Below are 27,921 nucleotides of genomic sequence, written 5' to 3'. Positions count from 1 at the left end.
ACTTCCTGCTGGCTTCAGTGTATCTGCACAACCTCTGCTGCCTGGCAAGAGTGCTGGAAGCCTTTCACAAACATGACATAGCATAGGAACAGTCTGATAGGCAACTCTTTACTTAGTAAGAAACAGGCTTGAGGAATACACTGAAATGGGCACTAAGTCAAGAAAGCTATAAATGTTCTAATGAAATGTTCAGCATGCACACATCTTTCCAATCACGTGTGTTCAAGACCAAGAGTACTGGTGGTGTGTGACACATATACAGAGACGCTTTCAATCACATACCCATCTGCACCTTCTCAATTAAGAAAAATGTCTGCATGAAACAGCAGACACAAGTGAAAACAGCTGTGTGGAAAGAGACACATCAACATGGAAACTCCTTCAAAAGTCTGCTTGATGTGGTCAGCTTCGAGGAGATGATAAGTTGATGCAGAAGCCAAATGTTGGAGAAGGATTTAGAAGCCATTCACGTCTGGAAAGGAGTGAGCTGTTCTCATTTTGGGAGTGTTAGACTCTAACTAGGAAATTAAGGGGAAACTTATTTTGAAACTAAGTAAGCCTGTACACTCCTCCTACAGAACCCTTTGAAAACTGCCCTGGCTAAATCTCTGATTAAGCCTTGAAATCCTCATGCTTCTGGATTTAAGTCTATTTTAATCTACATATCAGTGCACTTGAGTAAAATAACTAAAATACACTGATTTTGAGAATATATCACATCTAACTTTTGTTTTTACTTGTACGTGTTCATAGTTTCGCAGGAGATAGGCAGTGTTTTATAATGTCTGTACAAAAACCAGTGCCTCGAACTTAATCCGCCATATTCCTTTAATCTCCACTTCAAGAGATGAAAGCAACTGGTAGACAACAGGCATGCTTTAGGAAAGCCCTAAGAACTAAGTATAAGGTCTTCTTAAGTTATCATGATCCCATATGCCTCTGGACAGGCTACTGCAGATCTGAAAACTTCCCCTGCCAATCTGGAACAGCATAAAGCTATGAACTCTCATTCTGCTTTGATTATCACTACATACTGCAACTGAGCCACAGCCCAGAGTAACAAATTGCAGGTGCTTTGGACCAGCCTACGCTACCATCCTTGCATCTTTCATGGCAAGCCAAAAGTCAGTGAGCACGCAGGTGACTCTTGCCTCATTGCTCAGTGCAGCTGTGGCACACAGGGCATTCTCACTGCTTCCCCACCCATGTCAACTGGGGTTGTATGATTCAAACCAGTAATTAAGAGTACAGAACAATTATTCTTCCTGACATCATCCCAGCCTCAGACCGTGAGAGCTTCCTCTCACTCTGCCTCTGCCTCACTGTTTCCTCCAACTACTTCCTAGACTCCACCACATGACAATTCCAGGGTGGAGCAGCTCGAGCCCAGAACCACCACTAAACACTGCATGATTGAAGTTCCACCTGCAGATAAGGAATACCCATTTTAAGCAATGCAGAAGGCTGGGTGTCTTACTGTCACCAGCAATACACAGCTGGTGCAAAGGAAAAAGGCTGGTGGTGGCCTCTGAAAGCTCCTCTTAACTTCTCTGAATGATTGTGCAGGCAGGTACAGTTACGATTCCACACTTGACTTTTAGAAGTACGTCGACAACAGTGAGAGCTAACCTAAGAAGCTGAAATTAAAAACATGCCCCACATTGTAACACCTTCTTTTCTTCATCCATTGTAGAGGAGCTGACCTGTAACCTACCATCAAATCAAGACCTGTAGAAACCTTAGCTTGTCAACCATAACCACTGAAAAAACATTTTCAGTTTGAATTATACTAGAGGTGGTACTCAAAAGGGCAAGGTGATGGTACTCCTTTCTGGGACTTTGAAGCCCACTGAGTCTATGGGTAGCAATGCTGTTTACTGAACAACAAGCCCCATCCACTTTCTTTACTCTCTCTTTTCACTACTTTTTGGGACAGAAACGATCACTTCTAACTGGTTTATAAAACTATTTAAATCCAATTTCCAATCCTAATTAAGGATGGTGCAATGAACTACTCAGAGCAGCATTAATCCACTGCTGATGTTTCACATGAGTTGTAACAGGAAGCTAGACCATCAGGGAAATGAATTAAAGAAAATTCTGGATTTGAGAGAACTGTCAGAGCAAGAGCTTGGGATCTGCATTCCTGCAGCAGCTTGTGTCTGTGGGAAATCCTGAAGGGACCAATGAAAACAGGAAAAGGTGGGATGGTGGGCCTACTCATAGTCTGATAAAGTAAAATAAATGCATGGGGCATCGCAGGATTCAGCCCCCACTGCTGACTGTGAGCTTCTGTGAAAATAACTTCAAAACAAACTAAAATAGGCTAGAGTCAAACTTGAATTTAGACATCTTCTCTGATAAATATAGAAACTGAATATACCCTACCCCCAACACCCATAAGGAGAATTTTCCCATTTCCCCAATAGGAGCTAGACAGGACCAGGAATGAATAATTTACATCAGAAGCCAGTGATGCTTCACTTGATTAGGATGCCTCTAATGAAAAGCCAGAATGCTGTATATGTAATTGCTACTGATTGACACAATCAAATCATAGCCATTCTCCAGAGAAAAAAATTGATTGTACGCTGAGCAGCATCAGTATTTTCACAGAGCAAAATCAGTTATCTGTCGGAACAGTTATCAAACTGCTTCATACACAGCATCATAAAAAAAATTCATTTTTACCGTACAATAAGATTACACAGTGGAATCTCTGAGTCTTTGGAAGAGTGCGTCTTCTTTATTAATGCAACCGAATCACCTATGCTTTAAACTAAAAGGAAGCAAAAAATAAAATAAAATAAAATATTTCAGTGAATTGAATGGAATCACTCAAACCTTCAGAGTAACAGCTGTGTCTTTAAAAGTTTTCAATAAAATCACACAATAATATCCTGAGGAAAACCAAAGCCTTGGTACTTTTTTCCTTCTCAGCAGTATCAGTTTACAGCTCAACAACACAACACATGGGTGGAGGAGGAAATTCCTTTACTCTCACCTTCCAAAAAAAAAAAAAAAAGTTCCTTTCAACAAGCTGCAATACAATGAATTTGTCATCAATTGTTTGCAGGAAAAAATTCCACTTTTTTTTCCTTCTATGCAATGAGTTTGATCCCAGCAGGTTGACTTAATTTTATATAAAAGGAAAAAAAAAGCTACATACATACAAAACGACAGACAAGAACCACGTCAGTGCCCAAGATCAATAAACCTACGCTACTCAATAAATTTATAAACACAGGACCATTTAGCCTTGAAATGGAGAAAAGGCATATGCACCCTCACCAAATAGCATTAACAAAAGCAGTGAGCAGCAAGTGCTTATTCCATTCTGTCAGGTGGCAAATTTACCACTCCACGGAGGAAGAAAATAAAAGCACGCTGGCAGCATTCCCACTACAAGACTGGACTAACAGGCATTCCTAATTATCTTTTAAATTTGGGCTGTTAAAGGGTGCTGTTGAATAAACGACGAGGCCTGCAGAAACAATACTGCGGCATGAAAGAGGAAGAATTCAACAACAAAAATGAAATCCTTACTTCTACTAATTCCCTTTAAGAGATTTTCTCTGGTGAAAGGTTTCCAGCTACAGCAGACACTGATGACTTTCTGACGCTGTTTGTTTTGGTAACTTCCGCTGAAGATGAAAAAGCCAACTGCTGCAAGAGCAGCCTGGAAAGCTCTGAGCTTTCTTTGAGATATTCAACAGCAATGCAATAACTCACAGCTGTCTCAGAGAAAGTAACACTCCAGAAAGAAACGGAAAGGCACGGACAAATTGTGCTTTTTGGCTCTTCATACGTATCATTTGCATTAACCACTACAGATGCCAAGACCAGAGCAACCCTGATGCTTCCCTCCCCAGAGACAGGAACTGGTCCTGTTTTAACACTTCTACACAGAAGCAGTGCTGTGGAAGAGACCATGATTAAGATCAGGCTTTTAATGTCTCCTTATGGCTTCATGTTCTGAATGACTGTTATGTATGTTACATTATTTATGAATACTTGATATTGAAAATCCAGATACAAGATGTATCAACATCAAAAGGACTTGCCTGGTGGCTGTATTCCATTCTTTCACAGATGCAGTAGTAGCTTAGGAGCAAAAATGCAATTCAGTTAAGCTATTCTAAAGCAAAGCTGGAATAATTCTGTGGTGAATCAGACCAAAGCATTGACACATTGACATGGATCAAAATGTTTTTCTCTGCCACATCACTATATCTGTATTAGTTCTCCAGCAGTCAGGGCTGTTACTGACATTCAGCTGCAGCTGGTAGCAGAACTTGGAGCAACTAATATGAAAAAAAACCCTCTTCAGTAGTGGTAACAGAAAGCCAGTTTCCCTTTCATTTTTAAACCAGATTGAGCTGTTAAGTACATCTCTGGTCTTCGTTGTTTTAATATCTTTCAGATTTTAACTTTAACAGATTACAATTTTAAGTTGTGATGGATGGAAAGACAGAATAACTTTATAATGGGTTTACATACTGTGTTTCTCCTCTTCTACACATGGCTTATGTGAACAAGAAACCTCTATCATTAAGTGAAAACAGAGCACTTCCCTGAAAGAAAACGGTCAACTTTCCTCTCAGCTTCACATAAATCATACAATGACCAGAGCTGGGATGAACTTAGGATATGTACACTTTATTCTTGTTTAGGCCTCTGACACCCTTTGAATACTTTACAGGCAGACTCATAAAACTTACAGAAGAAAAGGACTGAGATTCTGCAAGACAAGAAATAGCTTTGAGATGGTGGGACGGGACACTACCCCACAGAACAAGGAATGGGGGATATTCACCAGCAGGAAGGAAATAGGAGACACTGCCAGGTGGCTGAGAATGAAAATACGCTGCTGCAAGAGCTACTGGTGCTCTTTGCCTCCAGCTGAGCAAGGACATGCACCAACACAATGGCCCTGCCCGCTCTGGTGGATGCTGTTACTTCCATCCCTGCACCTCCTCTTACGAACCTTCCCATCACAGCAAATCCACATCAATAAACCCAAAAAACAAATTCTGGCATCATTGTTGTGGACTGAAGGAAACACTGGGAGAGCTGGGAGAGATTAATAGCATATTTATCTGTTCATCTGCGTTTGTCGGTAGAGAGAAAAATCACAGCATCTTCTCTTGCCAAACCACCCCTACTGGCATTATTGAAAGCTTGGGTCTTGGGTTTGAAATATTTGGCTTTTGTGGGAAGGGGTGGCTTTTATGAGAGCTTTTCAGAGCTCTCTAAACAACTGAACAACAAAAACAACAAAGGCTCCAGAGAGGTCATTCTTTCAGACTCTTCTGATCTTTACAATACACTTGAAATCTAAATGTTTTTATTAGTTTTTTTTTCTCTTCAGACCAGGAAATGACCTGAAACTTTAAAGATTCAGAAAAAAAAATAATAATTGGAGAAAGCAAGCCAAAACTTTTTGTGAAGGTTCTTTTAACTTAACAGATTTTACTCATTTTTTTTTAGGGCTTCTTGTAAGCTGAAGACAAGCAGAATTTGCTCTTAGTTTCTTTAAGGAGGCATTTATTCTTTTACCGTGGAAAAATCTGCACCATCAATAGCAAGCCCTACATGAAACCCACAAAATAAAGTAAACAGGCTAAGTGAAGTGTTAGAGGCAATGAAGTGAAGTTGCCTTTCTTCCTTGTTCCTTGATACATGGCCATATCCATTGCTGGCACAGTCCAGGGAAGCACCACATCAGTCTCCGAATTCACAGCTAACTATACTATTTCATCCTGAACTACAATGTCCAATTTTCAAACCTGGCAATCTCTACTGCCACTCTGCAGTCCCACATCCAGTCATCCACCTTGGATGCCTTGGTACCTGAGACATTCATCTGATAAAGCCTTTCCCCACATGATGAGACCCTTCAGACACTGCCAGACTGGTGCCTGATATGGAGCTCTCCATTAGAAGAAATAAACTTCGAATACTTTTTTTCAGTGTGAATTTTTACTCTCTGCTGGCTTTTATCACATTATCATCCAACACATACACATTATGTGTTTCATCAGCACAAAGCTGAATGAACTGTATGTCTCTATGTCAAGTCCCAAACATGAAATGCAACAGAGCAGCATAGGCCTCCTTCCACACTGCCTAAAATGTCTAAGGTCCGACTTTTTGTCAGCACGACTCTCAGCAGTGAGCCTCCTCCAGTCCTGTAGCCATCTACCACTTCCCTTGGGAATGGAACTGGCATATCACTGCAAAATCATGGCACCATGCCTAACAAGTCCTCTTGCTGTGAAAGTGGGTTGCCTTTTTTTCTTTAAAAAATTAATGTATCCTATTTCAAACTCATGTTTGCCACAAGAACTGCTAGGCCTGCAGTGTCTCCTCCTTCCTTTCCCCTCCTCCCTTCTGCCTCCAAAAGAAATTAAAGAATTCATTAGCTGTATCAGTTAGAAAGAAGATTTAAATGGCGTGATGAATTACCCAAAGCAGCTGCACCTTGACAGATAGCTGATGCTGATGTGATGTGAGGCAAAACATACATGTATGTGCAGGCCTTTTAGCTATGAAGTCAGTCTCAGGCCATAAATTACTGTAGTCCCACTATGCATTTTTGTTAAACTCCCACTAACCTGAGATATCTCAGGAGAGATAGTGGAGCATCTGCAGTGGTAATTCAGCATTTTGGTGTCAAGATGCTTGCTGTTCACTTCCCCAGCCTGGATCAACAGCTTCACCTGTGTGTGGAGGACACAAGTCCACTCAGAGGAAGCATGAGTGGGGACTTCTCGTCTGATGTTTCACACTTCTGAAGAAGTGTAAAAATCTGTAATATATCTGCAGCAGGTAAGGCACTGAAGAGTCCGCTTCTCCTATGAAACTGAGATGGGGATCCAATCTGAGTCCAACCCTACAGCCCTTCAGAGATCACACTGATGCAAAAGCTGCCCATGTATCATCATGCTAACATGAAGAAAAAACAGGCACGTATTATGTCAACAGAAGTGCTTTCGTTTTTAACTATTTCAGATTCTCCAACCCTGCTCATAAATGCTTTGGTTAAGACACCCTTACCACAGCTTTGAAAACCATCTGGTTTTCAACTTAATGAACGCTCATATAAGCGATCTCTCACTCTCCTTCTTCCACTTAACACTACTTTTCCTAGAAAGGGACCTGCTTGTTTAACAAGACTTTTTTTTTTTTTTCCCCTCCAGATTGCACTCCAGTACCAAACATTAGAACAAAATCACACTCATCTGCACTTGCAGGATCCCAGCGTGGTTCTCCATCCTGAAGAAACAATCCCACAGACACAGGAAGAGGCATTCTTTAAAAAATACCATGCACACAGCCCTCAACCCAAGAGATCTACATGCCAGGCAGCTCAGATGAGCTGGCAGTATCCTCTCAGATGATCCTGGAAAGTTCCCTTTTTGACAGTTCACATTGTTGAGAACAGAGGGTGTTGACTTTGCTTGATTTCCCTCCCAAAGTTTCTGATAGCCTATTGCCTTGGCAGAAGCAAGAGAACAGCCTTATTGCCCCTTCTTACAGAAACAAAACAGGTTTCCAGGAGATGGAAGGAGATGGCTTAACACAGTCCTACTCAGCAAGTCATGGAGGAGCTGCGTCCCTTACCCAGGCCAGAAGGATACACTGACTTGCCAGAGTCAACAGGAACAGTAGGCAAGAAAGGCCTGAGGGCTCAACTTTTGGGTTTCCCACGTATCCCACAAGAAGCAGAGCAGAACAAAGACATTCTGCTATCCAATCACTTCTGCTATATAAATGAAACCCCTGAATTATGGAGAGGTCTGGGAATGAATGAGAGGCACAAATGCTAAGAACATTTTATTCATAGCAGAAGGAATCTGATGGTGTCCAACAAAGAAAAGTGAGAAAGAAAACCAGCCCAGGAAACCATCAAGTAATTCTGAAAGGATGTAAGGCCTGAAATGTGAAGGATTGTGAAGACTGGGAGCTTCAAATAGGTGCAGGACAGGCTTGGGCTCCAAGCACACGAAACAACAGCAAACAGCAACTACAACCAGCACAGGTACTTAGATGCTGCTCTTCAGCTATAGCTGAATGATCAAAACATTTTTAATTAAGCCTATTTCAATATATCCACTGCTTCCACAACAGAAAAATGTTGAAATGTCTTAAATAGTTTAAGCACTGTCAATATATGGAGACAAGGAAAAGACCTGAAAAGATAAAGCAATCCATCAGACCATAACTTTGGCTGAAATTTCCTTTCCAATGATGGCAACAAGCAGCAGGAGCAAGGAATAACAAAGGACTGGATCAATCCTTGTTTAGAGAAGAATACCACCTGCTACATAAGACAAACTGTATATTCATACGATACGGTATCAATACATGAACACCTGAACTGTTGTATTTTCTCCTGACAGTAAAACAGCTGTGTCAGTAACTCGCCTCTTCAACAGACAGAAACACCTGGAATTTCGAACGGTGTCACAAGCCTCTTCACCTTGCACATACTTCAGATGTTTTGAAATCAGGTTAAGTGGGTCTGGATTTATTGATAGCAGTTCCCATGCCAACGTGTAGGTTCTCAAGAGCATTGCGGCCAATATCTTTTCTTAGGATCACTCTTGGGGCAGGGTAACAGCTAATGGGGAACTCTAAAATTGGAAATAGTGTGGCCTATTTACAAAGAAAGATGACAGTGTAACGTTTAAAGATTTGAGACTGGCTTCACTTTGTCTTTTTTACAAAGCTACGGGTGCACTGTCATACATTCTAATAGACCAAAGCAGGAAAAGATTTGTAGAAAAACTTTTGGCTCAATCCCACCCTTCAACAAAAATAATCTTTGGTGCTTTACTGTGCAAAAACTCCAACCTTTATTAATAGACTTGTACACATTTAATTAGTTTGACCGTGGGGGCTAGTGCTAGATACTAAGACTGGCATGCACTTCAGCTGGTCCCTGTTTCTAGTGTAATGTCTTCCCCAAGCCTGCCCAAGAAGAGTTATTTAAGAAGTGAAATTTGTAAAAGTGAAGAAATTTGGAAGATGGGTATATGCTGTGTATTGGCAATCCTGTTAGGGAATTATCCTAAACTGGCACTACTAAACTTGCCCCAGATTCAATGAGACAGAGAAGTAGGGCAATGCAAACATATACGCAGATAGAGCCTTGTTTTTTCCTGCACTATGGGGGAAAAAGCAGCTGCTAGAAAGCTCAGCCTGAACTTAATGCTGGCACCAGTGTCCCAAATTACAAGGCACAGGATGACTGCTTGAATTCCTGGATTCATAGGATAAAAAATAACAGCTGTGATGTCAAATACCAACCCCTGAGAAGAACTGCTGGGAAGGAAGGGACATGTCTGAGTGACCATTTGCACTTAAACCCTGGCTCAGAAAATTGTTGTGTTTACTTGGTTACTGTGATAGAGGCAGCAGTGCTTTGTATTCTTTTTTTATATTTAAATCAGTACAACACTGACATATTACTAATTTAGAGGTGTTTTGAAATTACCCAGGCAGAAGGTAGTTCTTCTCATATGTTAGCAGCTGAAGTGCTAAACTTTCTTTGCTAGAAAGCCACTTTTTACTGGTAGCACTACACTATTAGAAAAGTTTTCCTGCTTCGTGCATCCGTTACACAGAGATGTAATATAAAGCAACGCAAAAACATGTCAGAAGAGCAAACACTGTTACGTGAATATAACTACTGACACACGGAAAGTTTTCTGCCCTTTTTCCTTATTAACACTGAGAAAGCAGGAGAAGAGGGAAATGATGATGTCCAGAGCCACAGAAGAAATGAGTGGAAACAACAGATTATGGAACGAAAATCCAGATCTCTTAAAGCATCTTTGTCCCTTGGACCACCTTCATCTCTTCAGTCAGTTAGTCAAAGCTAGAAAGTAAATTCTAAAATGAACAGAACACGCTTTCATCATCCAGTAGCACATAACAAAGTTTTCCCAAGTGCTAATGCTGCTCTTCTACAGTTATATTTCAGACCCTTCTGAAGATATGTACATGCTTTGAAAAGAGAGAAGGGAATTCGTTCTGCCTTAAAAGCGTTATTGCTGGGTGTTATCTTGTGTTTTGTTTTGCTTTCCTGTTATTAATAAAGGACTGAAGAAATCATTTTCCCAGCTAAAAAATACCCAGGGAAATTTCTCATCTATCTCTGCAGCACACTGCATGAAAGCACCATATCTAGCAAAATAGCACTTGAGTCTTACTATTCCAAAGTATTTCTATCACAGTTCTGACGAATTACTCTTTAGGTACAGTGTTACTCTCTCACATAAGTTTCACCGTCTTGCTGTCATCAAGTAAACAAAAAGTGTAACAGAACTCTCACCAATTATAAACTGAAGACAAGGCATTAAAAAAAAAAAATTAAGGATGGCAAGACATATACTTAGAATGGATCACTGAAGTTTGTTCATTGCCAAGAATAAGACCCTGATTTGTACGGCTAAATCAGAATTTTAATAAGATATTCATTCTGTCACGATACCGCAATAGCCCTGCACGGTGAACATAATTATGTGGGAGATAAGCAAAGTGATGACAAAACCAAGCTTACTGTGGTACGAAATTTTGAACAGAAATTACAACGTGATTTTTGTGTACTAAGATGTATCCCACAATAGCAGCTGAAACGACAGCTTCAGCAGTACTTATGCAAACACGGTACAGCAGCCCTGAAGATCTTCCATTGCAGAGAAGAAAAAGGAAGAGATGACAGTTCCACTTTTCAGCTGGGAAACTTCTGCAGTGAGGACTGAGGCATCTTTTCAGGAAGGACTGCGACGTATCTGTGATTCCCTACAGAGCCTGTGGGCAATGCATCTTTTAAACTGTACGGAGCTCAGTGCTGATTTGCCACAGTTCTCACCTGAACACAAAAACAGTGCTGGAAGGGCCCTGAGATACCACCTGAGTCAACACCTGTGTTCCTGAAGTCAAATTAACGGCCACTACAGTACGTTACAGTACTTACAGTACGTTAGGCTAATCTAAAACATGAGATACATTGGGTGACTAACTGTATGGTAGCACCTTCCTCGTGGACTACCAGAGGAAGTTTCTGTTGCCAACTCAGATTGGACACCTCATTTTTAGATTGCTGAGAGGAACATCAGCTGTGATTAACCTACCGTAGGACAAAAGCAGACCACAGGATCTGCATTCTCAGCGCAGACGTGATCGCCAAATCATTCTGCGTTTCCTCATGTATCAATCTGTCCTATGAAATACATTGTATAGCAACAGCAGAGTCCCAGGTAGGAGAGACTTCATAGAGTATGGATTTTGCTCAACTGCATTTGTCTTGCCACAAATAATGAGTTTTTATTCTTCGCAAGGACAAAATAGACTGACGTGGAATGCTAATTTATCAGAGCAATGTACCCAAAGTCTTAACATTGTTTAAGCAGATATAATTTAAAATTTTGGACATGCAGAAGTAAAATACTACCATTTTGGCATACGGCTCAAAGAGAATTACATAAATTACAGAACTGACTGCATTTGCTGGCATTCATTCACTGCTGATGTTATATTTCATAATTAAACTTAATTTTATAGAGCTGTACTCTACTGGTCTAGGTCAGCAGTCAATTAAACAACAATCCTCTCCAGGCCCAATGCAACACTCCAGTAAGTGTGAGTATCATCATAAATCAGCAGGCAACCTTTTTTGCTTATGGAATTTGAAAGCCAATGTTACCCATATCAATTTTAACAGACTTGCTCTACCGAGCGCGAGCAGTGGAAATGTCTTCTCCTCGGTGACTTCTGAGTCCAGAAATTCTGCTAGGATATCTTCACTGCCTTTAGTCATTAAAATAAATAAGAAGAACTGGCTGCAAACTGCAGTCAATGGGAGGTCATTGCTTCTCAAAGCGAGGAGATCCCTCCACTAGGAACCATTAACAACCCACTAACACAACTCACTCATCATAAACAGGGAAATAAACGGGGTTTGGTTTCTCAGAAGCTGGGCTGATACCTGAAGAATGGAAATAAAAACCATGCACCTGCTTTTCAAATGTAAACTTCACGAACGGGTAACTTGCCAACAAGTAAGGGAAAACAAGCATCTCTCCTTTGGAGTTGGTCTAACAAGTACCAAAGTTTAGGAGATCACTGCACATTACCTTAACACCATGTAGTCTTTGCTGGGACCTGGGTCTGGGTCACCTCTCTGATCTGGTGTCACAGCTGCTGCCACCAGCCCAGTCACATGCGAGGTAAGGGGTGATGGAGTTTGTTCATGTCAAGAGAGGGCAAACACAGCCCATGAGAGTATTGTTACAGCCCAGAAACTGGAAACAAAGCATGGAAAGTCCTATGACAGTAACACAATTTACTGTGGGTCTCAAAGCAGCCAAACACTGCTTTGTGTTTGGGAGCCAAGATGAGCCCCTCCAACATACGGTCTTGGGAGAGACAACTACCAGTGCTTTTTAAGTAAAAAATAAAAAGGGACAGTCTTGGCAGCTTGAACAAAACTGTTTATCCCACTACCACAACTGGCCCATCTGAGGGCCAGCAATATTGCTGCATGTTGACGAGAGAAAATTCAGGCTGTGAAAGGCAATAATAGGGATGGTTCTAGATGTTGCGCTGTGCAGCTCTTTATGTCTTGCTATAAATACAGTATCAATAGCACTTGCTAAATCAGCAGGTGTTTCCAGTAGCAAAGGTCAGTTTTGCAGTCTGGACAAACCAGGCATGAATTTGCTCATCCCATGACCAGGGTAGGGTGCACATCGAACTGCTCACGCTTTGCCTGTAAGCCACCAGCCCTGTGCTCCTAACACAGCCAAGCCTCCAGCTGACATCAGTGCCAGTTTTGAGTATTTTGAAATGACTTAGAAGCAATGTACACATGGTAAAGGAGTTGCACATCCACAGAAGAAGAAAACATTCATCAGTTGCCACAAAAGCTACTCCTTATCAGCACAATTAAAAGAGACCTCTGAATGTGGTTTAATCTGTTGAAGTGCTCACCTGGGACCTGTGCTCTTTGGACAGGTGCTTGGAAACAAATATGAAAAGCAGCTTAGCAGTGTCTGTATGCAACATTTTAAATTTGTGACAAATTATTCTGGCAGAGGCTGTCAGAGGGTAGCAAACAGGCTGGCATTTGGGCACTGAATGAAGATAAAATGAATTAAAACTGGCCAATCCTGACCAACTGATGAATGCACTTAAATGAATGCTTTAGTTTCAGCTGTAAGTTCATCCTCTGCTGTGCACAGAGACACAAATCTGCGATCTAAATATACCTGAAATAACTTGCGCTCCTAAGGAAAAAGAAGTCGTGTCCCATCCAAAGGTACTGATATATGTACCTATACCTTCCTTGGGTTCCTGGGGCTGGTGAGACCACAACATGGAATTGTGAAAGTGAAATAAATCCCCGTCAGATAGGCAAAACCTCTGCAAAACACTTACACAGCGTGAATACAAATTGACATACCAGAGCTATGAGACAATGTGAGAATCGGAGGATATCATTACAATGTCGAAGGGCTAATCACGACGCAAAATAAAACGTGTTTGTTCCAGCGCTAAAATCACAACTGGGGTTCCGCTCTGCCTCTCCCTAACACTGGGCTGCCCCTCACCTCCCTAACATACATCTCCTGGGGCTGATGTGCAGTTCATCTGAAGATAAAAACGAAGTTCAGGGTGATGCCTGCTCTTTATGGGCAATGATGAGTGGCATCGGGAACTCAAACGCTTGTATATCCACAGCAGCTGCCGGCCTGCCCACCTCTGCAATCATTTCAATAACTTTTTAGGAGGAAACCACAATGTTTGAGAAGTTTACAATGAGTGGTCCCAGGCACAGGACTGAAATTAAAAAAAAAAAAAACATTTAAAACTCACACTCCACTCTTACAGAACGGATCTAAAAATAGCAAGAATAGGAACAAAGATCGGGGAGATTTTCAGTGCAAAAGGGGGAGTCCGGGAAAAATTGAGATGGCCATGAAAAAAACATGCTGATTAAAAAATAATTACGTCACGGGTTGCTCCGGATCCTGCCGACCCCCCCAGGCCACTCTCCCGGCTCCCACCCGCCGTTCCCCCGGACCCTCCGCCCCCCCGATTTGAGGGCTCGGGGGGGCTGCGCTCGCAGACCCGGCCGCACGGAGCCACCCCCCGGGGCTCCAACCCCTCCCGCCGCACGCGTGGGGTCCCGCGGGCGCGGGGCCGTCCGCGCACCCCGGAGAGGTCCCCCTCCGCGGCAGCCTCCTCCCCTCCCGCATCTCCATCCTCTCTTTCCCTCCTCGCGCAGCCATCCTCCCTCCCTGCCTTTCCCCTTCCCCTCTCCGCATTCCCACCCCCCATCCCTCATAACCTCCCGGACACGATCTGCTCCCGCATTCTGCCTCCCGCTCCGCCCAGACGCGGCATTTCCACCTCGCTCTCCCCCATCCCCGCCGCAGCCTCCGCCGCCTCCCGCGCGGACAGACGGACACACGGACGCAAGCACCGGCAGACGCGCGGGCTCCCCGCTACCTTTCCCGAGCGCTCGCGCTCCCGCTCCTCCAGCGCGCAGCACGCGCCGCCAGCCCCGGCACGTCGGGTCCCTTCCCTCCTCCTTCTCCTCCTCCTCCTCCTCCTCCCCTCCCTCCCTGCCCGCCCCTTCGCCGACGCCAGGAAGAGGGGGGCAGCGCCGCCGCCCGCCCCGGCCCGCCCCGGCCCGCCTCGTCCCGGCCCGTCCCGCGGCACCGCGCCCCCCCGCGCGCCCTCCCGCCGCGCTCGGGTTACCGGGCGGCTGCCAGCGCTCTCCTGTTACGGGCAGCGCGGGGCCGGGGGGGGCGCCGGGCCCGGGAGGTGTGCGTGCCGGGAGCCCGGGGGGTTTCCTGAGGCCGAGAGTGTGGGTGGTTTGCTGCTGCTTGGTTTTATTGTTCTGTTTTGGTTTGGTTTATTCTTTTATAGTTTTGTTTCATTTTATTTTTTTTATAATTGTTTCCCCCCCCCCCCCCCCCCCCTCTCTCTCTCTCTTTTTAATCTGTAGATTTAACTTTATTAATTATTATTATTATTATTAATTAAACATGCTAAGAAGCAGAACTAACTTCCACGGGCTTCTCCAGTGCTCCCCTTGAGCCTGCAAGCTCTTGTCATGTTCACATTAGGCCCGGGCAATAATGCCCATAGGCCTTCCACCCATCCATCTCTTCTTGTTGGCACTGGGGGATGAGGAGCGGCTCCCAACACTCCCCTCAACCTACCTGTGTGTTTTGCAGACCCCTGCTGTGATCTTTTGCATGATTCCTTCTCCTGTTTGAGGCACTCAGGATGCTTTTGTCTGTAGCCACTCTCCTCATCCTTGATGCCCTCTTGAACATCGTCCTGTCCTAACAGATCCCTTTCTGAAGTTGTGCCCCAGAGGGTGGAGGGCATGGCACAGCTCCCCAAGGCAGTGAGAACAGCCCTGAGCTGCTGGAGCTCAAGAAGCATTTGGGTTCCACACTCAGATACAGGGTTTGGGTTTGGGTGTTCCCGTGAGGAGTTGGGAGTTGAACTTGATGGTCCTTGGGGGGCCTTTCCAACTTGGGGTTCTGTGAAGAGGGTGTGGATGCCCCATCCCTGGAGGCATTCAAGGCCAGGCTGGATGTGGCTCTGGGCAACCTGGTCTGGTAGTTGGCAACCCTGCACACAGCAGGGGGTTGAAACTTGATGATCATTGTGGTCCATTTCAACTCAGGCCATCCTATGATTCTATGATTCTATGAAACAAGCAAACCGCTGGTTTGTACCATGGCAAAGTAATGTTTTTCTCTTGACAATCAACATTTCACAGCGAGTTTTTCAGCAGAGAACTGATGTTGCCATGGAACTGTCTCAACCTGGAGATTCTGCTCCTGCCGTGGCCAGCTCAGAGCCCGCCATTTTGTGTATGTGATTCTTGTCTTATCTCCTGGTACCTTTTCATATTTACCTGTGCTGAATTCCCTTTATTGCACAGCCAGCTTCACACTGTCCTTGCATCTCTCGCTGTCTTTCTTCTCGTTACTTGGAAATGATTGGTCTTTGAGGTCCCTTCCAACCCAAGCCATTCTATGCTACCTTCACTGAGCTGGTACCACCCATTTCAGGGAGGAGATCAACTTTTACATGGTCTAATAGTGATAGGATAAGGAAGAACTGCTTTATACTAAAAAAAAAAGGGGATATTTAGCTGAGATGTTAGGAAGAAATTCCTTACTTGGAGGGCGGTGAGGCCCTGGCACAGCTGCCCAGAGAAGCTGTGGGTGCACATCCCTACAGGCACTCCAGGCCAGGCTGGATGGGCCCTTTTCTAACCTGACCTGCTGGGCAGCAGCGCTCCCATGGCAAGAGCTCAGGGCTGGGTGGGCTTTGAGGTCCCCTCCGACCCAACCATTCTGTGGTTCTGTGTTTCTATGCCACTCCTGTTGCAGGTGGGGTGCATGCACCCTGGGGAGCACACATCCCAGCGCTGACCCTTGCAGAGCCGCACATTGTCCCTCACTTCCCTCCATTGTCAGAGCTGATTGCTTGTTCCCACACTTTGCATTTTATCTTCTCACCAATTACTGAGTGACACCAGGGCTTTCCCTCTTGCCGCTATCACTGTTTGGTCTCCTTAAAAGCCTTTGTCAAGAGCCTTTCAGAAATCCATTCTGATATGGAAATTAGATCACCCTTATCCACACTTTTGCTGACCCTTTCAGAGACCTTCGAGAGGTTTGTTTAAGGCAGAATTTTACAGAAGCACTGTTGAATCTCCTCAGATAGATTGCATTAATCCAGGTGTCCTTTAGTTCTAACCCAATTAGCCTCTCTGTTTGCACAGCGCAGGCACAAGGTTTGCAGACCTCTGGTTCTCTGGAGCCTGTTTAATGCTCAAAGTTTAGTTTCACTGTTGCTACACATCAGGTGCTGATGTTTTAAATGGAAGATTACATGCTGCCGATGATAGTTCAGCCACTGCATCCTTGGGGGAGAGCTCAAGGACACAGATGCGCACTCACTCACATGTGTGCTACCTGAATGCTGTGACCCTGAAGGAGGCTTATACTAAAAGCAATCAGTGTAAGGGAATAGTTACATCTCCTTATATATGCAAAACTGCAGACTTGTAAGACGGTGCTACTGACATACATAAGAAGCTATCTTACTAATTAACTGTATGTTGCCATGACCCTCATAGCAGATGTATGTGTCTGAAAGCACAGAAAGTGTGGCACAGACAAACCCGCTTCAAGGTCTCTGACTCAGGGGATTGTGTGCCCTTCGACATACCTGCAGCCATCTGCTTTCTCCCCTTCATATTTTGCTCTGAAGTCTCAGGGTCAAGGATGTTCTTTGTTAGTGCATGTTTTTTACTTAATGCTTGCTTATACCGGTGGGAAGAGGGAGGGAGACCGTCTCTGAGCCTGTAAATTGAGTACTTGTCTAAAGACAGAGCTCCTGTCCATTTAGAATCATAGTATCACTAAGGTTTGAAAAGACCACTAAGATCATCTAGTCCAACTGTCAACCCATCCCCATAATGCCCACTAACCATGTCCCTCAGTGCTTCATCTACATATTTTTTTAATACCTCCTAGAAGGATGACTGCCATCCCCTGGGCAGCCTGTTCCAATGCCTGACCACTCTTCTGGAGAAGAAATTTTTCATTATACCCAGCCTGAACCTCCTCTGGTGCAATTTGAGTCAATTCCTTCTCATCACTATCACCTAGGAGCAGAGGCCAACCCCCCCAGCTCTCCACAGCTTCTTTTCAGAGTTATAGAGGGCAATAAGATCTCCTGTGAGCGTCCTCTTCTCCAAACTGAACAATCGCAGTTCCCTTCTGGATGCTAGAACCTCAGTGCAGCCCCATGCATGCCTGCCTATTTTCAGGGAGAGGACAGGGAGCAGAAGAAAGCTGCAGTCTGCCATCAGCGGGTATGGGAGTCTGCATCCACATGTTTAGGTGTGCATCCAGACGGCAGCGTGGGGCTTTTGCAGAAAAAGGGGAAAGGGAGCGTTGGAGTTGCATCTTTTTTGGGTGTTGCACAGCTCTGACTATGTTTGTTGGGTTTTTAGCAACTTCAGCTGCTAGAAACAGCTGGTTAGGGATGGGGGAAAACAATTTTTTGCGTCTTTCTGTTTGCAGAGCATTCCAGAACCAAGAGAAAAAGTCACATTCACATAATTAAGAGTTATTCGGTCTTGTGCTTTTTGAAGTCCTCAGGTTTTGGAGACTGTTAGGATAGAGGAAAACCCGTGATATTTGTAGTAGTTAGAGATGTTACACTGAGAAGAGGGGAGCTTCAGAGCTCTCTCCTTCCTGGGTTCCCACCCTTCTACCCTTCCATTTCAATAATTGTTTTCTGTTCCTCTCCTGCTCACTGTCCTCTTGTGAAATTGGACCAAACTGCAGCACGTTTTGTTCCTTTACGTAAAGCAGTATCACTGATGACATTGATGTAGTCTGAATTTTGGTTATGTTTTTTCTCTTAAGTCAGAGATGCATTTACATAGTATTAATTAGGTAGCACATGATTAATATACTGTGGAGGAAATCAAATGCTGTTTCACTGTGTGTATTATAATGAGTTTTGCCCTATTGCTTCTAATTTGCATTTCTAGCAGTTACAGCAGCAGAAGAAAATTATGTCTTAAAATTTTGTTTTAAATATGTATCTTGTTAGTGCTCTGCAGCTCTCTTCTACAGCATTATAGGAAGCTTCAGACAGGGGGAAGAAGGAATTAATCTGTGCAAGAGTGCAGCCTTCCATAATTTTTTACTGTGAAGTTAAAGCACCTCTGTCTAAGCAACAAATGAATGAGTGGTTGGTATTGTCCTGAAAACTCTGACAACTCTGAAAATAGGAAGAGCATAAAAAGCAGCCACACTTAGCCAAGAACTACAAGAATAGGGTGTTTCTTCTTTTATGTGCCATGAATAGCACCTTGCCTTTCCTTATCTTACTCCGTTCCTGGAGGTCATCAAGGCCAGGTTGGATGGGGCCCTGGGCAACCTAATCTGGTGCCTGATCTAGTGGCTGGCAACGCTGCCCATGGCAGGGGGTTGGAACTACACAATCTTTGAGGTCCCTTCCAACTAGGACATTCTATAAGATAATTCTATGATCTTTCAGGCCCCATGTTCTGAAAAGGGACATTTCCCACAAATTGCTTGTTCCTCCTCCAATAGCCACCAGCTTACACTGCAAGGCTGTGCTGAACATGTAGGAAAAGATGACAGAAACAGATTCTGGGGTGAGCATGATGGAAGGTGAGCTTGAAGTTCAAGCAAGCACAATGGAGCATCCAAAATTCTGCTGGTATGTCTTGGTCCTGCTGAGATGTTCCACTGGGAAGGCACCTATCCTAAAGACTGGAAGGCAGCTGCTGCTGAAGTCAGGGGCACATGCTGGCATAGCACCTCTGACAGCTGGGCCACACACTGGTAACAATAACTTTATTATTCCACAAAAAAAAAGCTCTATTTCTACTCCATTTTTTTTTCTGCCTTGTCTGCTGACCTAGTTTTCCATGCACCCTGTACAGATGTGCCCTCTTCCATGGGGAGGAAAAGGGATGATGCCATTGCCAAGTGAGCGTACCTTGAGGTAGGAAGGCAAAAAGGCACAGGATGGGGAGTTCAGGAGAAGGAAATGAAAGATGTAAGGGGGAAATGAGGTGAGGAGATAGAAACAAAATCCATATCTGGATGCTTTATTCCCGAGGCTGACAAATTGCTCAGTCTTTGTTGCGAAACTTTTTCAATCTATCAATCAGTGTTCAGTGTCAGTGAGGCAGATGTTTTACTATTATGCAACAAACCTTCAAATGGAGAATAATTCAAAGGGGATACCTCTTCCTCTCAGGAAGAAATACTTTTGGTACTGAGTGGAGTGCAGAATAAAGGGAGAATGGAAAGTACTCTGATAATGATGCTGGGTGTGTTGGCCACCTTTACAGTATACATAAAATGAAATGCAGTCCTACGATGTGATGCTTGATCTATAGCCTCGGCGCTGAATCTCACTGAGTATGAAAAATGAGTTTTACTCAGTATGCAGCCTTTCCAGCATCTGAGGCTGGCTGTCAGTTTTTGTTTTTGAGTTTTTGAGATTAGATTCCTTTTCCTTTCCTTGTAGTTCCAGTTATTTCTTTGACTGCAGAATAACATGCAGATCAGCTGGAGGAGGGAACACACCGGCTTGCAGTAATGTGTGTGAGATGAAAATGGAAAGTCTGCGTATCCTCTGTGCATTTATAAAACTAATGAATGCAGAGATCACCTGTCAGTTAGCAGAGGAGCTGTGGTGAATTTGGAGGTCACATTGCAAATGCTTTGCATTCAGTGGGGGGATGAAATGCTGAGCATCACAGAGGCAGGGAGCTGCCGGCAGGGAGCTGATTGGAGATCCCTGTTCTGCTCCTGGTGTCACTGATGGCCTGGGCCATGACTGAGGCAGGTCACTATTGCCATTTGCCTACATGGATGGATGAATTTTAGGCCAGGAACTGCTTGCTGGTGGATGTTCACAGTGCGTAACGGCCCCTCAGCTGTGGGAGTCAAAGCCCTAATGTAATATGAACTTAAAAATTATTTGCTAAAGGTATTCAGTTGACTAACAGGCTCATTTACTCATATTTATTATGTGGTGAAATAGCTTGGCAAGATCTCTATCGGCATCCAGCTACATGAGTAACCTCATTGACTTCAATGCGACTTTGTAAGTGAGTAATGCTTTAGTATTGGCTCCGCAAAACGTTTTAGTCATCATCAGCTTACAAACTGTGTGCGCAGTCCTGCCAGCACTTACCACAGCGTAGTGCTTGACTGCAAGCAGCCCTGACACAGGAGCCGGTAGTAAAAGTCTACGTAATCCACGCCCACGTGAAAAGTGACTCTGTTCTGCTGCTGTGGAAGCAGCTGAATTTCCCTGGCATCGTGTCCCCTCTGTTCATGGGAACTGCTTACTCCCTTTCACCAGAAATCAGCAGAAATATCCAGTATCTGTAATGCTGTGAGGAGGAAAGTGTTTTATTGCAGCTGGTGTGGATGCCGCTGCAGAACTGACTCACAGCTCTCCCTCCTTCTCAGGAAAATGCGGTCATTGCAAGTCTGGAGCTGTAGAGCTCTACTTACAGCTTCTCACAGCTCTGCCCAGCTAATGTCTGTGCTTTGATTTCCCCTGCCTTGTCTTAGTCCCTTTGTTCTCCTTTCCACAATATCCCCTGTTTCTTTTCCCTACTGCAGGGGAAGAAACCCTTTCATTCTGTTTCTTTTCCAAAGTGCAGAAAAAATCCCATTCAATGCTGTCCCTCCTTACAATAGAGCAGACTCTTTCATGTCTGCTTCGTCAATAACACCAACATAAGGCATTCCCGAGGGAGGTCTGCCCTCGTCCAGCTTGAGCCTGAGCATCCTCGGGGGTGGGAGTCTGTCTCTATATAGTTTCTGAATTACTGCTCGCATAGGAAGAGACATATAAATACAGCATTTCTTACCCCAGCCTAATATACTCAACATTTTATCAACCGCTGGGGCAATTTAATCACAGATTGCAGTATTTCAGTGGTTATGTACAGTTGCATATTGCTCCTCCAAATAACAGGCTTAGCGAATATATATATATATATATTCAAAGAACAAGTATTATTTTAGAAATAGGGAACCTCTGAAACTTTTCTGTACAGTACTTGAGTAGCATATTCTAACAAAGGGCGTTTGTTTGTGAGCTGAAGGGCTTGATCCAAAGCCCAATGGAGTCTCTTCCACTGCATTCAGTGGGCTTTGGATTAAGTCCTTCCTAAGGAACAGATGCAGGGTTTTATTCACCACCACAATAAAAATGACAAGACAAAGGATAAAGTTGTCTGCAGGGAATAAAGCAGTGTTGTCCTGCAGCATTTTAAATACATTAGACTCTATATTCAATAGCCAGTTCTGTAGAGTTAGTAAAATTGTTTGTGTAGCCTATCCACAAAATATACAGTGTAGAAATGTTTAAATATGTGTACATAAACACTGAAAGATGGTGTATTTCACTGAGTTGTCTCACTATTTGAGTTATAACTCACTATATTGAGTTATAAATGTAACTATATATTCCAGTTGTGCGAACAGAGATAACGCCGAAATAGTATGTTGCCATTAATAATCAAAACTGCAGAGGGGGAAGGGAGAAAATGTGATCTTTTTAATGTCACAGCTCATAGACGGATCCAAAGTGTTTTCCGAGACCTGGAGTAGGGACAGGCTTTCCTTTGGTAAGTTTATCTTATCCAATATAACGATTCCTTATCTGGCCAACAGATCTTATCAAAATGTAGGCAACAATGAGCATTGAGGAGCAGGGACATTTCCCCCTGCATGGAAAACTGGACCAAAGTCACCCCCAGGAAAAAGTCCAAAGGGGAGATAAACAACTGTGGCAGACACAGGAGACAAGATTGAAGTAGAAGTGGCAGCAAATGAGGAAAAAAATAGCAGAAACTAAAACAGGAGTGGACTTGGGTCTTGCAGCAGAGACAAAATTACAAGGGGAAAATGATCAGGGGCTTTTGAGAGAGGGGGAGTGAAGGCATAAGATGTAACAGGCTGTTTGTTTTTAATGTTTGAATGGGTCAGTGAAAAAAAGTAGAATCTGGGAAAGGAGTCTGAATTAGAAGGAGTTGCAGTCACAGCAAGACAGACTCTTGTGATGAGAATGTGGAGAGACAGGTGGATTCTGAGAGCTAAAGGGCTAGTGTGGTCTCGTGCCAGAAATTAGGATGAGCAGAAAAGGACATTACACAAAACTTCTTGCACCAGCAAAGCAAGAAAAGAACTGGACTGATACTGCTACACAAAAAACATTTTGGTGACTTTTACAAATAATACCATTTAAATTTTACAGGCTCCTATTTGAAATGCTCCTGTTTATTTTTTAATTCACAAGCAATGGCCTCAGAAACAAGTCAGCTTTCTTAAGCCCCACACATTTAATAACCAGGCAAAGCCAACATGATGCTTACGCTAATTCTGAACGTTAATTAAATGCAGGAAGTCACATTTTGTCATGTCATCCTTTTGTACACTGTTGTCACAGGTGTCTTCTGACAATTACAGAAGAGAGAAATCTCTCTGCCTCTGCTTTAACTCCTAAGCGGGGTACCATACCAGCCTCTAGGGAATTAAATCCCTATTACACAGAAGAACAGCAAGCCCTTCTTGCCATAATCCTTACATTTCTATCTTTATGCTGCCACAGCCTTAATGAGTGCTTCTGCAAACTGTATCTTTTTAATCTTGCAAGTTTTGCTCATTAAAATATGAGACTTCAGCGGAAGCTGCCTTCTTGACAGTTTAACTAGCCTTCCCTATGTCAGAGGCTGCATGCTTGCTCCTTCTGGCTCCATTGCAGCAGTGTTCATTGCCATTCTCTTCAAGATGGGTGGCACTACCTGAAATCATTATGTGGAAAAGCCAAGCCCACCTAGAGGTCCATAGAAAGTCACAGAGAACTGGATAATGCTCAAGGAAGAAATTCACTGCTCCCACCCACAACTACAGTATCAGAATCTACTACAGATCTGCCCTTGAATTAACAAGGGAAGAGGCCAAATGACTAAACCATGGCTAGCTGGTGGACCGACTGTTCCTTCAATAAGCCAGGGTCATAGCTTCATGTCATTTTTCAATCATCGGAAGGAAAAACATGAAAAATGAAACCGTAACGAGATGAAAAGATAAGCTGATTATGCGCCAGCTAATTAAAAATACACACTGTTCTATATGGAAATCTTGCTCTCCACTATGAAACTGCTATGCATTCTATTGTCTCAAATACTCGAATACTGCCTGAGCAGGCAGTTTTGTTTGTCTTTGGGAATGAAGCTCAGTAGGCACATTTTACACAGCTGCCGGTGTGACAGTCTTGTTGCTTACCTCTGACAGCTTCCAGGCTGTCACACACATAAATAAAATTATAATGCCAGAGGTCAAGCATAATGGCTATGATTGCTCTGTATGACTGACAAGTCCCTTAGCTTCCTGGACCAATGAAGCCTTCATGATATGAAGACATACTCAAGAGCAATATTAGCAGAGATTGTAATTGCCAGTGAACTCCTAGCTATGAGCTTATGTATAGGGCTTATACCTTGGATGGATCCCCTTTCCACTGCCCAGCCTAGCTCCACTGACACCACTATGAATTGGACTCCAACAGTGACCAGGCCTATGAAAATCAGGGCTAGCATGAACCAGTTAGGGAGAATTTCATCCACAGAAGAGGGATGATTTTACTCTGTCAAACTGGCATGTACCTTGTCTTGAGGGCCACACAAATGATCCAGGGAATGGAACACCTTGCCTGTGAGGCTGAGAGAGCTGGGGCTGTTCAGCCTGGAGGAGGGTGAGAGGTGACCTGATAGCAGCCTGTCAGTATCTAAAGGTGAGCTACAGGAAAGAAGAAGACAGACTCTTTAGCAGGGTCTGTGGCAGCAGAACAAGGGGAAATGGTTTCAAGCTCAAAAAGGGTAGATTTAGGTTAGGCATAAGGAAAATGTCTTTCAGGGTGAGGATGGTGAGGCACTGGAACAGGTTACTTGATGTGGTTGATGCCACATCTCTGGAGATTTTTGTGGTGAGGCTGGATAAGGCCCTGGGCAACCTGAACTAGCTGTGGTGGTGGTCCCTGTTCATTGCAGGGGAGTTGGACTAGATTTCCAACTCTGAGGATTCTGTGATTCTGTGATTCTATGCACTCACAGAATATTCTGAGTTGAAATGAACCCACAAGGACCATCGAGTCCAATCTCCAACTCCACACAGGACCACCTAAAATCCAAACCCTGTGTGTGAGAGCAGTACCCACATGCTCCCTGAGCTCTGACAGCTTGGGGCTGTGCCCGCTGCCCTGGGGAGCTGTGCCATGCCCATCGCCCTCTGGGCCACAGCCTTTCCCTGACCCCCCCAGACCTCCCCTGGCACAGCTCCCTGTGAGGAGCTGCAGCTGCCATGAGGCCTCCCCTCAGCTCCTCTGCTCTGGGCTGAGCAAACCCAGGGGCCGCAGCCACTCCTTGCACCTCTTGTCCTCCAGACCCTTCCTCATCTTTGTAGCTCTTCTTTGGACACTCTTTAATAGTTCTATGTCCTTCGTATGTTGTGGCACCCAAAACTGAATCCAGTGCTTCAGGTGCATCTCTGAATTTCAGCAGCACACCTCCACACTTGACATGGCAGCCAGATGCATAGTTAACTACCGGCAATGTAGGACCATGTGAGTTTACTATGATGGCCAGGGGGGTTTGATTTCTGGCCTCATAAGTATCTGCCAAATGTCCTCTGCCATTTTCAGTCATCTGCAAAACCTGAAGCCACTCTGCATTTATGGCAGTGGCATGAAAGATAGGATGAGGGCTAGGAGTTGCACTTTTGAAATGTCTGGATTTTTTTGTTGTTGTTTTTAAGTAGCTGCTCAGCAAAATTAATTAATCTTTCCAGAGTTGCGTGGACTCACTTAGGTCCTTTGGTGGTAAAATCTTTCATAAAACCAAGAAAAGAGCAAAATCAGGTTTTCTGCCTCCAGTGAGGCATTCCAGCAAAATAGAATCCATTTCAGTACATGACTGCTGACCCTTTTTAATAGTCATAAATGTTCTATTGAAATTAGCAGTTGTTCATCAAGGTAATCTCCCAGCTTTATGTGCAATAGTGTTGCAGAGAAACCAAATGGTATATTCATGTATCATCTTCCTTTTTACCAGTAAGCAGTAATGATGGTGGAAAAAATAAAGAAAACCAGCTGCAGTTTATGCTACTCCTACACACATATGCATTCCCTTTTTTTAACTGGGAGCTGCAGGAAAGGCTCAGTGATATGGCACATGATATTCTGAACTCCCTAAGAGCTGCAAGTTTAACAGGATGTGTTTCAGGTGTAACAAAGAAGCAGAAGCATTTTACTATTTAAAAAAAAAGAAAAAAAGAAAAAAAAGAAGAAACCAACAGAACTCCAAGATCATTAGCAAGCATTGTGGTGTTCCACAGTGGGCCCAGCTTGGCTAGTTCTGTGCCTGCTACATGAGATGTCTCTTTGGAAGGATCACATTTTTTCTTTCTTTCAAAAGCGTGTATTACTTTGCCTTCTGACGAGCATCAAGTGTAACAACATCTGTTTGCTGCCTATCCTCTTTTGAGACCCTCCTCACGTCTTCACTAGTGGTGAAAGTCATAGTCTACAAAACATAAAAAATTCCTATGCTTTGTTGAAACCTATGCAGTTTCCCTTCACTTGAACCATGCAGTCAAGTGTTCAGTCTGGAGCTAAGCAGCGCTTGTTAATTCTTGTTAGTAGTTTGTTGAAGGTGAAGAGAATTTTATGATAACTTGAGCATCCAATTTGAGTAAGTACACAGTTGAAAGTAAAAAAGAAATGCTAATTTCTATTTCCTGATTTCTACTGATCGAAAATATGCTTTCTCTTGGTATCATCAAAAATATTGCAACTAAATCTGCATATATTATTTACAGAGTTAATCTAAAACTTCTGATTTTCTTATGGAAAATAGCACTGCCCATTTGACTGTTCAGATATATACAGAATAATTCTTAGGAATTTTTCTCTCTCAGCAAGTTCAAGCTCAGAAAAGAAGTTTCTATCCCACCGCTCCATATAGTTTCTGTCTTAAACACTAAGCTGCTCTATTCTACTAATAGTTAGCAAGTCATTAATGAAAATTTCACTGCTTCACCTTTTTCTATGATTAAGTTAATTTTCTTCCACGCTATTAAAAATACTCTCGTGGTCGTTACTGACTTTCACATGATGGCATTTTGCAGATTTTGCTGATGTTGCACCAGTGGTAACACCAGCTCTACCTCCCTCTGACAAAGTTCTGCCACTAAATATCCTCCTGCAGTGGGGAGCAATTATTAAGAATTGTGACATCTTCTCTAAAACTAAGGAGTAATCAGGGTTAAGTCAGTTGATCTGTGTGTCATTACACTCCCCAGCATCGGAATTAATTTATTAAAACAAATTACATCCCAAAGTCGTTGAATTTTTTTCCTCCTTTTCCTGAAATATGGCTTTAATTTCAGCCAGAGAATGTTAGAGGCTGCTCAGAGCTTTCCCAGAAGTTGTGCGGGTCCTGCTTGAGATTCTCAAGCTGCCACGAAGCTGTTCTGTGCTGAGCAGAGCCCTTACAGTCACAAAATCAAAATAGCTGGGAACGCCTGTGCAAGTCCACCTTCCAACCACAGTTGGAATGATTTACATATCTGATTTAACGTAACATTAAAGTTTCATTTTGACTGCTTTGAATTATCAATTTGAACCTTACTTTTACTGCCTGTGTGGTAAGTTATTTGCCTAAAGAAAAGCAGATTCTCATGGACTGGCACCTGTGATGGCATGTTGATTTGACGCTTTGTATAGACTTGACCCTAAATTTGCTAAATAGTTAAGCATATGTATTCGGATTCATATTTCTTTTTTATTAGCAGGTGTGATTGTTTTTTATTTTTATTTTTATTTTTATTTATTTATTTATTTATTTATTGACGTCAGGTTGGTGTCCAACCCCTTTTGGACAGAATTTGCACTTCAGTAAAAACTGCAGGAAACCTTGATTTTGAAATAAATAAATAAATAAATGATAAATTATGCTAGCAAGTACATGAGGAAAGAAATCTAAGAAAGAGTTTTGAAAACGGGTTTTGCATTTAAAGTTTTCTCATTTAAAACCCAAACTTTTTGCATATACTGATGTTAGCTGATTATTTACCACTGACTCTAAGATTTTAGAGCTAGTAGACCTGCACTTCTCACACCAGGTTTTACTCATAGGCCACAGGAAGATAATTACTTGTTGACATTTTTCTTTCAGCGCTTCTCTAAGTAGAAGAATTAGTTATTGAGCTAAATTTAACTAACTGTAGTAAAATCCTC

At 43.3% G+C, this 27,921-nt stretch overlaps 1 protein-coding gene across 16 annotated transcripts in view; it reads right to left on the bottom strand.

The window, feature by feature from the left end:
* The window catches only part of PALM2AKAP2 (PALM2-AKAP2 fusion), a 248,857-nt gene that overhangs the window by 77,500 nt on the left and 143,436 nt on the right, over positions 1-27,921 (bottom strand). For 2 of the 16 annotated variants that reach the window (NM_001396583.1, NM_001204217.3), the window contains exon 1: positions 14,498-14,595. The exons of 9 other annotated variants lie outside the window; for them this stretch is intronic. Coding sequence is in view for 3 of the 7 variants with exons in the window: in XM_046905165.1 (XP_046761121.1) it covers positions 6,618-6,668 (51 nt within the window). In the remaining 4 variants the exon portion in view is untranslated. Of the gene's footprint in view, positions 1-6,617; positions 6,723-14,424; positions 14,604-27,921 lie in introns of those variants that run through there. 5 more of the 16 variants (XM_046905165.1, XM_046905164.1, XM_046905166.1 and 2 more) reach the window with 5 other exon arrangements.

This window comes from Gallus gallus, chromosome Z, assembly GCF_016699485.2.
Source record: "Gallus gallus isolate bGalGal1 chromosome Z, bGalGal1.mat.broiler.GRCg7b, whole genome shotgun sequence".
NCBI lineage: Eukaryota > Metazoa > Chordata > Aves > Galliformes > Phasianidae > Gallus > Gallus gallus.
Note: the sequence above shows the minus strand (reverse complement) of the source record. Positions and strands in the feature narration are given on the sequence as shown.